The sequence below is a fragment of the Amblyomma americanum genome, chromosome 5 (assembly GCF_052857255.1).
Source record: "Amblyomma americanum isolate KBUSLIRL-KWMA chromosome 5, ASM5285725v1, whole genome shotgun sequence".
NCBI classification, from domain to species: Eukaryota; Metazoa; Arthropoda; class Arachnida; order Ixodida; family Ixodidae; genus Amblyomma; species Amblyomma americanum.
In genome coordinates this window covers 21441166-21455775 of record NC_135501.1, presented here as the reverse complement: position 1 = coordinate 21455775, position 14610 = coordinate 21441166, and the positions used below count along the sequence as shown (strand labels likewise).

The 14610-nt window shown below is 50.9% G+C and overlaps 1 protein-coding gene across 1 annotated transcript in view; it reads right to left on the bottom strand.

Annotated features, from left to right (window-relative positions):
- Cda5 (Chitin deacetylase-like 5) overlaps positions 1–14091 on the bottom strand; it is a 263999-nt gene extending 249908 nt beyond the window's left edge. Inside the window, exon 1 of the mRNA XM_077664633.1 lies at positions 13915–14091. Coding sequence (XP_077520759.1) covers positions 13915–13993 — 79 coding nt within the window. The 5' untranslated portion in view covers positions 13994–14091. The remainder of the gene's footprint in view (positions 1–13914) is intronic.
- Between the last annotated feature and the right edge of the window lie 519 nt (positions 14092–14610).

Sequence of the window (14610 nt, the reverse complement as noted above, 5' to 3'; positions counted from 1 at the left end):
GGAGGAAATAGATCATTCCCAAGCGTAGCCCAGTACAGGGTGAGCGCTAAGCTTTTCCAGGAGCAACCAGAGGATGCAGATTACTGAAACTGCTGCTGGCGGTGCTACGCCTGAAATCATTCAACTTTAATTTGGCTGGGAAAGGTGGGTCGTGGATGGGTGGAGTTCTTAGTCCAGGGCAGCTGTGGCTGCTGCAGCAGCGATCTTGGCCATCTCCACGAGAAATGGCTGAACTAGCGATGAATCGATGAGCACTCACGGCGTCAGCGCACCGTGGACAGGATGCCCATCATGCATTGCCGACCAAGAAACAACATATGCGCGGCACGTAGCGGCGGTTAGACGAGCTGCGCACTAGCCGCAAGCCAAGAAGGGAAAATGATCTGCTGCAATTGCGAATTACGTCTTTAAAGATCGGGGGTAGCGCTTGTCCTGCGTTGAGTGGGCATTCTCCGAAATACCAGCTGAGCCATAACACGGTAGCACCGTGCGGAACACGCTAGCAGGGTTTCCACCCAAACAAGCCGGCGCATCGGCGGCGGCCATCGCGAGCAGACACTGGCGCGGGAACAAGACTGGCTGGCCCTAAGAGTTACAGGCGCACTCGAAGGCGGCGCGATGCGTGCCCCGCGTCCGACGACGGCTCAGCGCTATTCCAGACGAACGTACTGCTCGCGAAAGCGATATGCGCGCTTCTTGGCTCGTGGGAGCCTCGAGCGAACGCTATCTGCAAGCAGTTCCAAGACGTTGCGAAAGAGCCCAGCGCAAAGCCGCTTTCCACGCAGATACGCAGCAGGACTCAAGGCGGCCACTCGCATTGCCATCGCTGTCGCAACTGGCGTGCAATATCTGGTGGGGGGGTCACGACCTGTCCCTTATAGGCCGTCCGGTTATGCTGATCCGAGGATCGATTTATCTGATCTGCCGGCCACCTTGTCCGGTGACCCGCGCGACGGTTGCAGAGCCTGAAAGGTGGCTCGCACTGAGGAGCGGCGATGCAGGCGGATTAGAGAAGGAAATGCGAAACCGGAATGCTTCGAGGCGTACCAGAAGAACAGAAAAATGTCCCACGCGGCGTGCACCACACACAAAATTTGTCCATGAGTTGAGGAAAGAAAATGTGCTGATCTAGTACAATGAGAGTTCTAATTGGAAGGACAGCCAAGAGAAATCGAAGTTGCCTACGTCGTTTGCTTTCAGCGTTCTAACGAAAAGAACTTATGTTAACTGAACCCACAAAGGTTAAAAGCGGAATAAGCCAAGAAAATTAAAAGCAGGCATCGCCGCCAACGGGCAGTGTTTGCAAGCCTGACAAGAACACTTATAGACTCGAATCTCTGAGGCTATTCCCTTCCAGCCAGGGAGTGACATCGATAGAATCCATCGGAAGAATTTACGGACGGCAATAAGTGGCAGAGAAAAGTATCCCGTTTTTAACAGCAGATTCAACACCAATAAATACAGCTTTTGCTGCCAAGCAGTTCACTGCATGCATATCATGAAGTACATTTCGTATCCGAGACCACTTGACATTTGGTCATCTTTACGTGAACTTTATCTTCACAATTCTTCGCTGATTGTTTAGGTGCTCAGTGTGACATTGCATTTCCCCGCCGTGCCCTTCCTAGTTGTTTTGCAGAGAATTGGCAGCAAAAAATCAGAGGCTGCTACATAGGAGTTCTCCACTAACTTGTCCCCGGCTCTTCCTTGTGCAAGCAGCTGAATACGACCTGCAAGCCTGCAGTGGACAGCAGTCCTATTCTTGCTCGCTTGCGCGCGGTTTTCCTAGCGCGCATCAAGCATGATTTTGCAGGAGGCGCAGGCGCCTTTTAATGAGCACTGCCGATGTTTCAAGGATGGACAGGGTTGGTCAGAAGTTCCCAGGCCACAGGACCCGCTTTCGAGCCTCTTAAGGCGACATTTACGACACCTGCATGCCGCACTAGTCGCCATCATATACGCCGGCCCTTTTCGCAAAGCATTTAGTTCCCGCGTGCACCTAACTCCGTTTCTACAGCGCTACAAATCGTCCCTGCTGCTCCGTTTATTTTTTTTCGTGTTCGAGCGTTTTATTGCGAAAACACTAGACGGCTCATCGACACGAAAACCCGGCGTCACCAAAAAAGTTCGTGTTCACTTCACAGCGCGAAACTGACACGGTCGGAAGACACGAACTTGACAGCGATTTCGTCCTTGTGCGTGTCGTGCTGTGAAGTCAACATGACCGGTCACCGACTTGGCCAAACGAGGATTCTGGACCAAAAAGTGGCGTTACGAAACTCGCGATTGGTCGGAACAATGTGACGTCATCGAAAACGGAGGGGGGAATAAGAAATGCGCCCCATTAATCTCCAGCACTAGCAATTACAATTGCAGCAACTAGAAAGAAATCGGATAGACTTGGAATAGCATTCCAATGCTTTCACTTCACTCGTGCCGAAGCTCGTTACGCGCCCTGAGTAATTTATTGTTTTGATGTTGATGGGCTCACTCATCTCTAGTGGCTTTATTTTTATTTTGTATTTTATTCTCGATGCACAACTGGCTGTGATTAGCCCCTCTCTTGTACAATGACGGCTAGGAATACAGCACAGCGCAACTTTCAGACAAGGACGGAGAAAAGAGGGGACACCACCGCGACTTCAATGGGTCCTTGCAAGCAGAACGGGCGGGGAAGCACGCGAACATCTGCTATGCGGCACAAGATAAGGAAGACAAACATGAAAAGACAAAAGGTAATGATGAGAGAACTTCGCACAGATAAAATGCACTGAAGGAGCCAATAGCCGAGTTTAAAAGACTGAATTTGCTACGCGGGGCATGGCAACGATTGACAGAACAACGAGACGCAATAAAATAACCAAAGGGGAGTTAGAAGACGAAAAAATGTGAAGAGAATTAAAAAAGAATACAAGCCAAAACGAGCGAATAAAGAAGCTAAAAGGTGAAATCGAAAAACCTGAAACCTTAATGTTGCACTCTATTATATTTTAGCTGTCATGAATTGCCAATCAGCCCGATCAGCCACGCTGGCAAGCTATTCTCATTAATGCTTACTGTAAGCCCTCAGGTTGTCAATAGGTAATATAAATAAAATAATAATAACACCAAAGCGCAAAATCTCTGGAGAGTTAAAAAAAGTAACTCGTAGCTTCATAGTCTCCGTGACTGCCCAAAAGTACTGCTAAAGAACATACTTTGCGACCTGTGGACTTTTTATCAACCCTGTAGAAACGACCACTAGCTAAGCAGCGCTAGTCAGCAGCGAAGAGATTTTATCAACCTGCCTGTCATTCTTCCTGATTACAAGGACTGTGGTCGCTGTGCAGTGAACATTAGCCAACACCTTTATATCTTCATCTCCCACATCCTTGTTTCACTATACCTGCATGCCCGCTTGCGTTTGGGCTGAGTTAAGTGCTTCTTCGCAATCTATAAAGGCTGTTTATAAGTGTTGCTCACGTTGTTCGAATTTCTGTATGGCCTTACTGATGGCGTGAATGCATATATTGTCCAGTACCATTTGTGAAAGTCTGCCTGGTCCCCTGGTTTACTGAAGCAAGAAGTTGCTCTAATTCTGTGGGCGATTACTTAGTGCCTTGCAAGCAGTGGACAATGCTGATCGGTGAGTAGTTATTCAAGTCGTTGACGTATCCTTTCTTCTGGATTAAGGCACTGTCAGCGTTCTTCCATGATCCTGTAATAGTTGTGGCAGTGAGGTGTGGCAGACAGAATGAGGCGTCGCACCGACAGAATGTCGGTTTTTCTAGCACAGTGCCCTTCAGCGGGCTTGCTCTGCTGTATATTTTATTACCGGCACAATTTAGAATCCTTCGGCCATTCCGCGTCTGTGATTGCCGTCATGATTACGTCGGCTACTGTAGCAGTCGGTGGACAATTCGCCTGCCACTTGAACTGTCACACAAAGGGTTAAAGACATTGGATATTATTGTGCACACCTGACTCTTATCAACGCTTAATTTTCTCTTTGCTGGTTTGAGGCTTCCTCCGTTCTTTACAAGCGGCTCAACCCTTTACACGTTATATTTGCCGCTGTCGCGTAAGCTACGCTCATCGATTAGCGCCGACAGTTAAGCAATTCCCATTATCGTAATGGGGTTCGAGTTGTTCGCCCTGCAGCGCTTCTTAACGAAATACTCAGTTTCCCGAGAGAGCTTTCGCGTGTTGCACCTAGCCCCTTCAAGGTGAACGACGGGGCGAATGCTCCGCCGCAGAAATTCCTGCTTCGGGCTGCCCTCCGGGAGCGCGTGCGAGGGGCTTGCAGTTTAGCTGGCTCGCACTGACGGCACCAAACAACCAAGGTGAACGCTGACGGGAGTTTTATCTATCGCTAGGGCGAAACAAGTCTTGACGGTGGCGCCACCACACTCGGAAAAGGGCCGGCATGCATGGACAGCTGTTGGGACAGAAAATTCATTGGGCTGAAACACCAGCGAACGATCTCGCATGAGCTAAAACGCAAACACTCTCCACGAGTTCACGCCGATTTCGTGTTGGAGTTTAGGCGGCTATTTGATCCCGTGCCACCTGCACGACTGCTGACGTGAAAAGGTCGATCACCTTTCCTCAGCGGCTGAGCTCAAAACTCCGAAGAGTGCGACTTGCTGCATATGCATTCACCGCGCAGAAATGTATGCTGACAGTAGGCCCAGTGCTCAGTGAGATGCCTAAGCATCGGAAGAGCAGTTCGTAGTGCAAGGGCGGTGGACTGACGGACTTACGAGAGCAACAAGCGAGGTGGTAGGCCCCGATAGCAGAGCCTGCTTTTCTCGCCCCGCCGGATATCATGCAAGCACTACGCGCGGATTTACGAGGATTTAACCGCGAGCGGTAACCGTCAGGCATCGCAGGTTGCCGCCCAGAAGCAGGTTGAGTGGCGCACGCTTCCGCCATTGCGCTCTGAGGCCACGACAGCGGTACTGTTCCGAGGAGCGTTCAGTTAACCGAGGAAAACAACACCGACGCGTGTCGCATCAAGAATTGAAAGGCAGCGAAGGTAGTAAGCCGAGAAGAGGCCCGTGGCACCTCGGCCTTTACGACCAGGCACAGGGCACCTCCGCCGGCAGCAACGGTCAGTGTTGGATGCTGAGCATGACTTTGCGAAATGAGCTGGAAACTCTTATGCGCTCGGTGTTCAGCCCGTAAGGCCAGCTGGAGCGAGACTCGAAAACAAGTGCTCGCGTGTCCGCAACACAAGCCGCGGAACGAGAACGCTGCATTTTCTCAGCCCTGCATCACCGCCCAAGTGCATCACAGTCAACAGCTGCTCTCACCGAAAAGGCGACGCCCCCAGAATTTCGCCCGATGTGCAAACGAGTCTTGGATGGAGCCTCCGTGATCGTCGCAGACGCGAGTAAAGGTCGCTCGGTGGGCGCTCTTTTCGGCCTCACACCGCGCGCTCGTGCGACTGCGATAAACGGCGGGTTCGTTTCGGCGGGGAACTGGAGGTTTGGAAAGCATCCTTAAGTAAGCAACGTTGAGCGCGCTCAATGCTTTATCGGCGTCGATGGGGCCCGTTCACCGAGGGGGCGCACAAAGCCCGACTGTAGCGAACCGTCAGAGGATGTCCTTGCTTTCTTGTAACAAACAGCCCCCCCCCCCCCCCCCCTCCCCAGCGGCCGCCGCGCTCGACGCATGCAGGTGACAGCCGAGCAGGTAACCCCGTTTGGATCGGCGGCGCAGCCGCAGGCACTCAAACGCCCGGAAGACACTCGTCAATTGTTCGACTGCTCACAGCCACGGTGGACGAGAAACCCTGTGTCCACAGGTGTGCCGTGTTAGGCCATCGCAGGGCCGCGGGCAAGATGCAGGAACTTGAACATAAGGCTGCTTGCTGCGCGTGAGGAGATGCGGACCGGGTGCATCAACGCGTCGAAAGAGCAGTCTCCGTGCGCTTTCCAAGCGGAAACCAACAGCGTTAGTATTATGTCTTTCTTAGCCTTTCTTTCTTAGTATTGTGTCTTTCATAGAATGCGTTTCCTGCATGTGCGACGACAATGCGAACACGCCGGCACTCAGGAGGGCACAAGACCAGCACTGCTGCAGAAAGCAGTGAATCTCTGTTCGCCCTGCACGCTGTCTGCGCGCATGAAGTAGCGCGCAGCCGCCACCTAATTACGCGACACAAGAGCACGAACGCCTACTGCCGCCTGGGAGGAAATTCCCTCAAAAGTTTGTAGACTAGCAAAAGGCGAGGGATGTATACTGTACGGTCGGACACAATTCATTGACGAAGTGGCAAACACTCTTCAAAAGAGGCCCTCCAGCTCTTGACATCGTGGTTAATGCACGGAACTAGACACGGTTTAACCATGACATGTTAAGAATGAAACGACGCCATTGGCTGCAGGGCCTCCTTTGCGGGCCATTTTGTCACTTTGTTCGTTTTGTCACTTTGTTAAGTTGCTCAGTTTAGCTGTTGTAGCTTTTACAGCGATCATGAAGGTAACATTAGGATCCTAGTATATCTTAAAAGGCAATGTCATACTTTTCCAAGTAATATAAGTGACTCCTGTAATAATAATAATAATAATAATAATAATAATAATAATAATAATAATAATAATAATAATAATAATAATAATAATAATAATAATAATAATAATAATAGGACTTTATTTACATCAGTTTACTTGATGCAGGAAGCCTGCAGAAAAAGCTGCCGAAAAGAGAGTTTGAGAGCGCCACAGGCCCCTTCAATGGCAGTTCGCATAAAGTGAACAAAACAATAACAGGAACGGCATCTCTGTCAAAGCAAAAAAAAAGAAAAGAGTAAAAGCACAGTACATGCATAACACCGCGTAAATTGCATGGCAAGCATGAACACTGGATTTTACGCGACAGCGTAAACAGCTAGTTCGGATGCTTGGTTTGGTTTATGGGGGCTTAACGTCCCAAAGCGACTCAGGCTATCAGAGACGCCATAGTGAAGGGCTCCGGAAAATTCGACCACCTGGGGTTCTTTAACGTGCACGGACATCGGACAGTACACGGGCCTTTAGAATTTCACCTCCATTGAAATTCGACCGCCGCGGCCGGGATCGAACCCGCGTCTTTTGGGCCAGCAGCCGAGCGCCGTAACCACTCTGCCACTGCACGGCTAGCTAGTCCGGATGCGTTGGCTTGGTCGGCAGCGCGTGTCGGAAATAGTCGAGGACTGCCTTGAAGATATCGTACCATGCCAACCGTGTGCCGCAGAATGTTCCGGATGGTGTCATACGATTCAGCATTTCGCGCAGCCTAAACTTAGTAGTCAAGTTAGAGCCGAGCTCACGGCAGGGATTCGAACCGGCGGCCTATAATTGGGGAGGTGCGCAAAAAATGGTATCGTGGTCATCTGTGGTTATAGTGATTGATGGTCGATTGGTGTGTGCTAGGCGATGACGAGTTAAGGAAGTCATTGTAATTATTTGAATAATTAAAGAAATGAAAAATCGTAAAAAGGGAGCTGAAAGGTGTAAAAATGCTCAGAATGAAACACCAATGCTTGATGATTCTAATTCAAAAATTATTGTGTGTACCTGATCATTTAGTTATTTCAAACAATTGAAAAAATGAAAAATGCGTTCAAAGGTGTCAAACTGTTTTGAATGGAGAGCCTAACCCACTACGCTATCGCGTCATACCCTTGAGGCGGAGCTTAAAAGGTCCCTGATAAGGGCGTTTGATATTGTGTATAAAGTGCTCACATTATGTAGAGTGCAGGCCAACGAGCGTTCATGCCGCATACAAGACCTCAAGAGCGAGCCGATAATTTACAGTACAATTTTTAAAGCTGACGCTTCCGCGCCTAGCGGCGACCAGCGGTGCCGAGCTTTTGCCCAAATGCGCGCTCGTTACGTCAGCAGCGGACAGCTAGCATTGGTTCGCGCGCGTCGGCAGCCGGCGAAGGGGACGAGTGCGAGGGGCCGGTGGAGGAGAGCCGACATTTGCAAAAAGTGACGAGAGGAGAGGGAAAGGCGCGAAGACGCGGAAATTCAAATTTTGACTACAGATTACTCAACTTCTACGAAGCGCACCTAAAGAAATTCTTGCTAGAGGTCACTTGTCAAGCGGCGTCCTGGAGCATCCTAGCAACATCGGATCTTTGTTGAGACATCCTTTCACAGCCCCTTTAAGTTTCCTCTCCAATTTTTGTGACTGCATTTCGCCTGTGAATCGCAATAATGTGGACTAATAAAATACATAAAGCTTGAGTAATGTCCAATGGTTAGCAACTGTGGAGAGACAAGGTAGTATTTTATTACATTTACTGAGTATTTCCCCAGACTAAGCACGGCGAAAAGTTTGATCCTGGGAGCGGTGAACCGAACTTAGTGGCAATGAAAAGATACACGGAGACCAACAGAGACACAGTGCAAGCACCGATTTTCAGCCGATTTTCTTATTCGAAGCATGTGCACTACAACGCTGTACTCGGGGACAGCCTTTTGTGGCTACGCTGCGGAAGTTACGGGCGGGCGCCGCCAGCTTAAACGCCCATCTCGCTCCCTCGCGAGAGCGTAGTAAGAGCCTCGCCCTCGTAGCTTCCACTGCATAGCCACGAGAGGCTCTCCGCGAGTGTACCAAAAGTGTGCAACGGAACCGAAAGCGTGAAAATCCACGCTGGAATAATAAGAAGCCTAACGAGTTTGCGCAGTCTGCGTGGTCACGTTCTCTGGACATTTCAGTGGCCACAGCAGCTATGCGAGACTAGCGTAACTTGTGAAATAGAAATGAATCAGAAAAGGGGTCTAAGCAGTTTCCAGTGCAATCAGGATGGGAGAACATGAGACTGTTCAGGGTTCAGACATGTAGCAGGCAGCGCGAACGTCCCGCTGTGTAGTTAACCGTAAAATACGATTGAGGAAATTGTGAAAAATCAGGCTAGCGAAGCGGATGAAGGGCTGTAGGAGTGTGGTCCGTTCTAGTGTTGTAGAAATTCGCAGCCGAAAGCAGGTTGTATTCCCTGACAGTAATCGCTAAGGCTCAGAAAAAATACGACTAATTTTTCAAAGATCTCTGTGCCTTGTTTCAGTCGTCAACAACGCTTTATAGAGAGTGCGCCAAAAATCCATCCTCGAATTCGCCATTCTTCGCCGGCATGCACCGTTCGCTTGCGCCGTTTCCACATCGCTCGAGGCGGACACATACACGTGCGTAAAAAGTAAACGAAGCACGCTATTGCCTGCAGACACTTTTTACGCGTCACCTAATTGAAATTGCGAGCTATGATACGTGCGTGCCGGTAATGGTCGTTAGTGCGCTTTCTCACAGACAAACAATGTTTCACAATCTCAGACCGAGAAGGAGCGATTGCGTTCGGAATGGAATATCCGTTTACTTTCGTCCTCCTCAGAGCAATCTTTGTACGCCGAGCTTCCTTACTGCGCCATGGTCTAAACCGTTCGCGTGTAAAGAAGTTACACAGCCTGGACTAGTATGGCGCACATGCTTTACCGGCCCTGAGGCTTCATCAGTGTAGGCTAGCAGACCCTCAAACAATGTGCGTTGGCATTCAACAGCTGGCGTGCCAGCTCCACCTGAGCTAAATTTTGCGATTATCTCTTTGCAGCTGGTCACGTTATACGTCGAAAAGAAATAAACTTGAATAAAACGGAGAGTTGAGCTAGTTGGTGCACACTGCTGGGAATAACAGAAGAATCAAAAAGAAATACAGGATCCGCGCTAAAAGTAGCTAAAGGAATAAATAAAAAAAGGGATAGGAAGCATGCTGAAAAATGGGCGAGTAGGTTACGTATTCATTGACCGGCATCGAAACCAGGAGCGCTTCATGGGGCATGGCGACCGCACGCAGAACGGCAAGGCTCGGCACACGAGGGGGTCGATTCCTTTTGCTCACGGTAGTGCACCTGTCTCCGTTGTGCCCGGTCCTTGATGCGCTCTTGGCGAACAATGAACGAACCGTAGTGGTATTGCTCCTTCAGCTGGAACCCACTTTCCTTTCGGGTGCGCGGTAATGCCGAATATATTTGCTTCGTCGGCTCCACAGGCAAAATAAAAGGAACCCAGCATTTGCGTAAGCCATAGCAAAATGGGCGGTCGTTGTTATGCTCGCAGTATCCGGCGGCGCATTCCAAGGGGAGTAGATCGGTCTCGAAACCAGGGCTCCGACGAACAAAGCCCCGGGACGCCATTGTTGCCTTCCCTTCTCACGGGACGATGTCGCGTCGCCCTATAGGGTCAGCGACGCTCAACTGAGCAGTCCCACGGCTGGAAACACGCCCGGAGCCGCGTGCGACAGGGCTGCCATCCGATAGCTTGCTGCCGCTGAAGGTTTTCTGAACTGCCCCTTGTGGTGTAGAACGAAACGGACCCAGGAATTTCTTGGCGGGGCAGCGCTGTACGAAAGTGATTTTTGGACTCAGATGCAGCGACACAGAAGCCGACGAGTCGAATTACGGCATCAGCCACTGGCTGCGCTTGCCTTGCACACACACACACACACACACACACACACACACACACACACACACACACACACACACACACACACACACACACACACACACACACACACACACACACACACACACACACACACACACACACACACACACACACACACACACACACACACACACACACACACACACACACACACACACACACACACACAAAACATTAATTAATGGATAATAAATTTTTGACGACGTGAACGAACTGGTATCGCAAGAAAGTGGAAAGTGCCAAACTGTCTAGTGCGCTCTGTTTTGAGGAAAAAGCAGAGCTGCGGTTTGTCCTCACGGCTCGTTAAAATAGCTGACTGAGCGGTGTCTAAAAAAGTGCCGCCGGCTTGTCGTTCCTGTCGGCATCATCACTCTTTCCCAGCTTTGTTGTTTACCTTCCTCTCCAGCCCACACCATTCGCTGTGGCACGCTCGAGGCGGACTGCTGCCAAGAGGAGTAGCGTGGACCATTCGTGTTCTGGGCTGCACACGTAAGAATCATTTTTTTAGGCTGCGTAGCATTCAATTCCTCTGGCACGATTGAATGCAGCCGGGGTCGGCCGCACGCCCGTCTACGCTGCCCGCTTGCGGACCAGCACGACAGTCCGCGCTTGTAAAGTATACGGCACGGACTTCCCACCTAAATGTGGCCGTTGCGGCTTCCAAAGCGGCAGCGGTTCTTCGTCTCCTCTTTTTGCACTTCTTTTTTCTTCTCACATGTTCAGTCATCAGCTCGCCGAGCAGCACCCTTTTGTGAAGAAAAAGCGGTGGATTACTAAGAATCGGCAGTCGAATCTCGCTCTGTTGTAGCACGCAAGAAAGCATGAAGCGCCAGGCAGGGCTGTGGGCAGTACGAAGAGGTTGCATCACGAGGAGGCATAAGAAGCAAATACTTGCTACACGGCGGACTAACGCCTGTTTCTTGACTACGAGTCGGCGCCTCCTCGCTGCATAGCCCTGATTACGGTTCTTGCTCGGCCAGTTTTTGACCCCATAGCGGCTGCACGCCCGTCGCCAGTGCTGCGCGTTCCGTTTGCGGCGTTCCCATGCGATGGAACAAAGCACACTGGAGCCTCGCTTCGGGCGCGCTCGTAGTCCTTGAGAAGGCAGAGGCCTTGTGAGTGCGCCCACAAGCGCGAACATATAGCAGGGCGCGCGTATCAACGAACGGGCGCCGCAGCCTCCATGCGGACTCCGTCTCCGGGGCAAAAGTGGCGAAGAAATACGGCCGTATTGGCGATTTTTGGTGCTGCTCTCTTCAAATCAAAAGACCGAAGACGGCGACTGCCACTATTCAGTACATGTGCCGAGCTGACGCCGCTGGACCTATTTCCGGGAAGGGCATAAACTACGCACAAGTTGAAGAAACCTAATATACAGCCTGACTGCGTATTCTGAGCAGTCAAAAGGGATGCTTTGTGAAGTATTTTGAATTGTTCTCTTCAGTGAGCAAGGTGCACGTTACCTTGACAAAAAATGTGCCGCACACTAGCAGGGCAGAACAGCAGGTGGTGTGGGGGGGGGGGGGGGGGCAGTTGAATTAGACAGAAAAGGTGAAGCGCGATGTGTAAAATCTGCCTCTGTTCCCACAGCTCTCAGTAGGCTTCCACAATGAAATATCGCTCTTTACGTGACCAGTTTTAAAAAATATAGATGACTTGCACTGACGCCACAGCAGCCACCGTGCTGGCGGACGTGGACAATACTGAAGGGCTGCGCACTTGTTTAATCCACTTATATCCACTAGCTACGATGTGCTCAGTGAATGCTATTATGCATGGTACACACAATCCTGGCGCCCATTACGTCACGCACACGCCATCTATAGACTATCACTATCTAAATTCTTCCAGATATTCTGCATCGAGATAGAAAATGCAGACCTTCCAGTGCTTTAGCACGAGAATAAATTCAGTAATTTCAGTTTGCATCGTTGGCTTTATTTTCGCTTTTATAGACATCACAATACTGGTTTGTGCTGTTCTTTGTATGTGGCATGCGACGTGAGCACGTGTAAGCACCCCTCAACCGAAATTCAACAGTGACGAATGAAACGTACACAACCAAGTTTGGTTTCAGCCGATGTTGCTGCGGACTACAGTGAGCGACGTAAGAAACTACATGTTTGTAATCCGACGCTGCACATGTCGTCTTACGCACGGACAGACTTCCAGAAGATGAGGCCAAGGGCGTGACTTCGCACAAATGCAGCGAAAAACATTAAACCTGCTTTTTAAGTGGATAAGTGGCTCCAATTTCAATGAAAAGCCGATCGATATGCAGAGACACTGGCAGCTCCCGAGGTAGAGGAGCGTCGACACGAACATCGACCCTTGGCGCGGCCAGCAGATGGCTACCCTATACTCCACCAGTACCACCGTATGACAGGCGCTCCGTTCGCGGGCGGGCGCCGTACGTTTGTAGTCAGCGACGGTCGGAAGTGCTGTTCTGATCCGAAGATTCGGATGGATTTTCCGTCAGGAATGTGTCTTGATCCTGCGGCCGGCAACCCTTGAAGCAACAAGGTAACCATGTGGGCTAGTTGGTGTATTTCAGACATAACTTCACCAGCGAAAGCACGAGACACCATGAGAAGAAGGACACAGGACAGCGCTGGACTAACAAGTGAAGTTTAATCGAGAAACGCCCCTTATGTATATGTTTCTTAGTTTTTTTAGTGTGTATAATACGCATGCTTCTTCTGGTGTCCTAGGTTGCCCGTTTCTCGATTAAACTTCAATTGTTAGTCCAGCGTTGTCCTGTGTTCTTCTCCTGGTGACGTCGTGCTTTCGCTGGTGAAGTTATGTCTGAAACCTTGAAGTAACGCAAGAGCAAACGAAGCGACCAGGACGCAGCCCTTTGCAGTTGAAATTCCATATTCAGCGATAAAGGAAGCTGACGTAACAAATAACAGGTATACATTGGAAGGTGCGCAAACAAAACATGAATACGCGAATATATGGAAGGGCGAGAAACGTTAGAACAAAAATGGAGTACAGGGACCCGGGAACCGAATGACACGGATGATGGAGGTTCGGAAGCGGCGGCCATTCGAATCGCGCTTGAAGTCGATTCGCGGAGCAGGTCACGTAGAGCCTAAAGGCGATGTTTGTGCAAGACTTGCCGATGGCAGCAAAACTGCGGGGATCGAAGTAGCGCTGACGTTGCTGGTTAACAAAGAGCACCCAGTCGCAACATCGAATGTCCGCCCTGTTCCCAGATGCGCGGTTGCATCGTGAGCGCCTGGATCGCCCCGACTAACGCCGTTGGCGGACGACGAAGTTCTCGCGTCGAGGATGCATGGACGTGCGCTACACCACCGGAGCGCCGCTTCCTCAACTTCAGGCACTGTGTCCGAGGAAGGAGTGCGGCCGAAAGATCAGCCGCACGAGGCTGAGAAGCTCTCACAGAGAGAGGCAGCGAGAACATGATCTTCATGCACTCACCCGCACGTTCCGGCGCCGCGACGAAGAGGCAGAGGACGAGGAGCAGCGGCTGCCAGCGGGCGGCAGTAATCCAGGACATGGCGGCGGCGTATCCACTCGCGCACACACGCACACAACACACGCACCCAGCAGCTGGCGGCGGCGAGTACGCAGCGCGGCAGCCCGCTCGCAAGTGAAACCGGCCGCTCTCCCGAAAGCGAAACGTCGCGCCGGGGAAAGGGTGGCCGCCACTGCAAATCAGAGCACGCGGCGAAGGAGACTCTCCCTCGGCCACTCTCGCCTCCGCCGAGGGAGCGTGTCAACACTGTCGAAACACAAACGGGGCCGCGACACGCGTGCCGGCCTTGTACTTGCCTCGTCGCCGACGTGTAGCCTGCCCGGACGCCGCCGCATCTGGCAGTGTCCGTCGCGGTGGCCTCATGACTAGGAGCGCCAAATTTCAGTTCATGTTGGACCAGCTGTTAAAGGCGCATTCATTGGTGGACGAATTGCTTTTGCAAATTCTCCCAACGTTCTATTTCGACTCGTGATAGAGAGAACTAAACCGAGTCCGTGGTCTAATTTGGGAATGAATTGCGGTGTTTTACGGAGTTTGTCTACAAAAACTTGAACCAGAATATTTATATAGCTGCCTTCGGTATAGACCCTGGCCTCAAATGATCGCTCAGGCAAAAACAAGAAAAGATTGCTTGCATA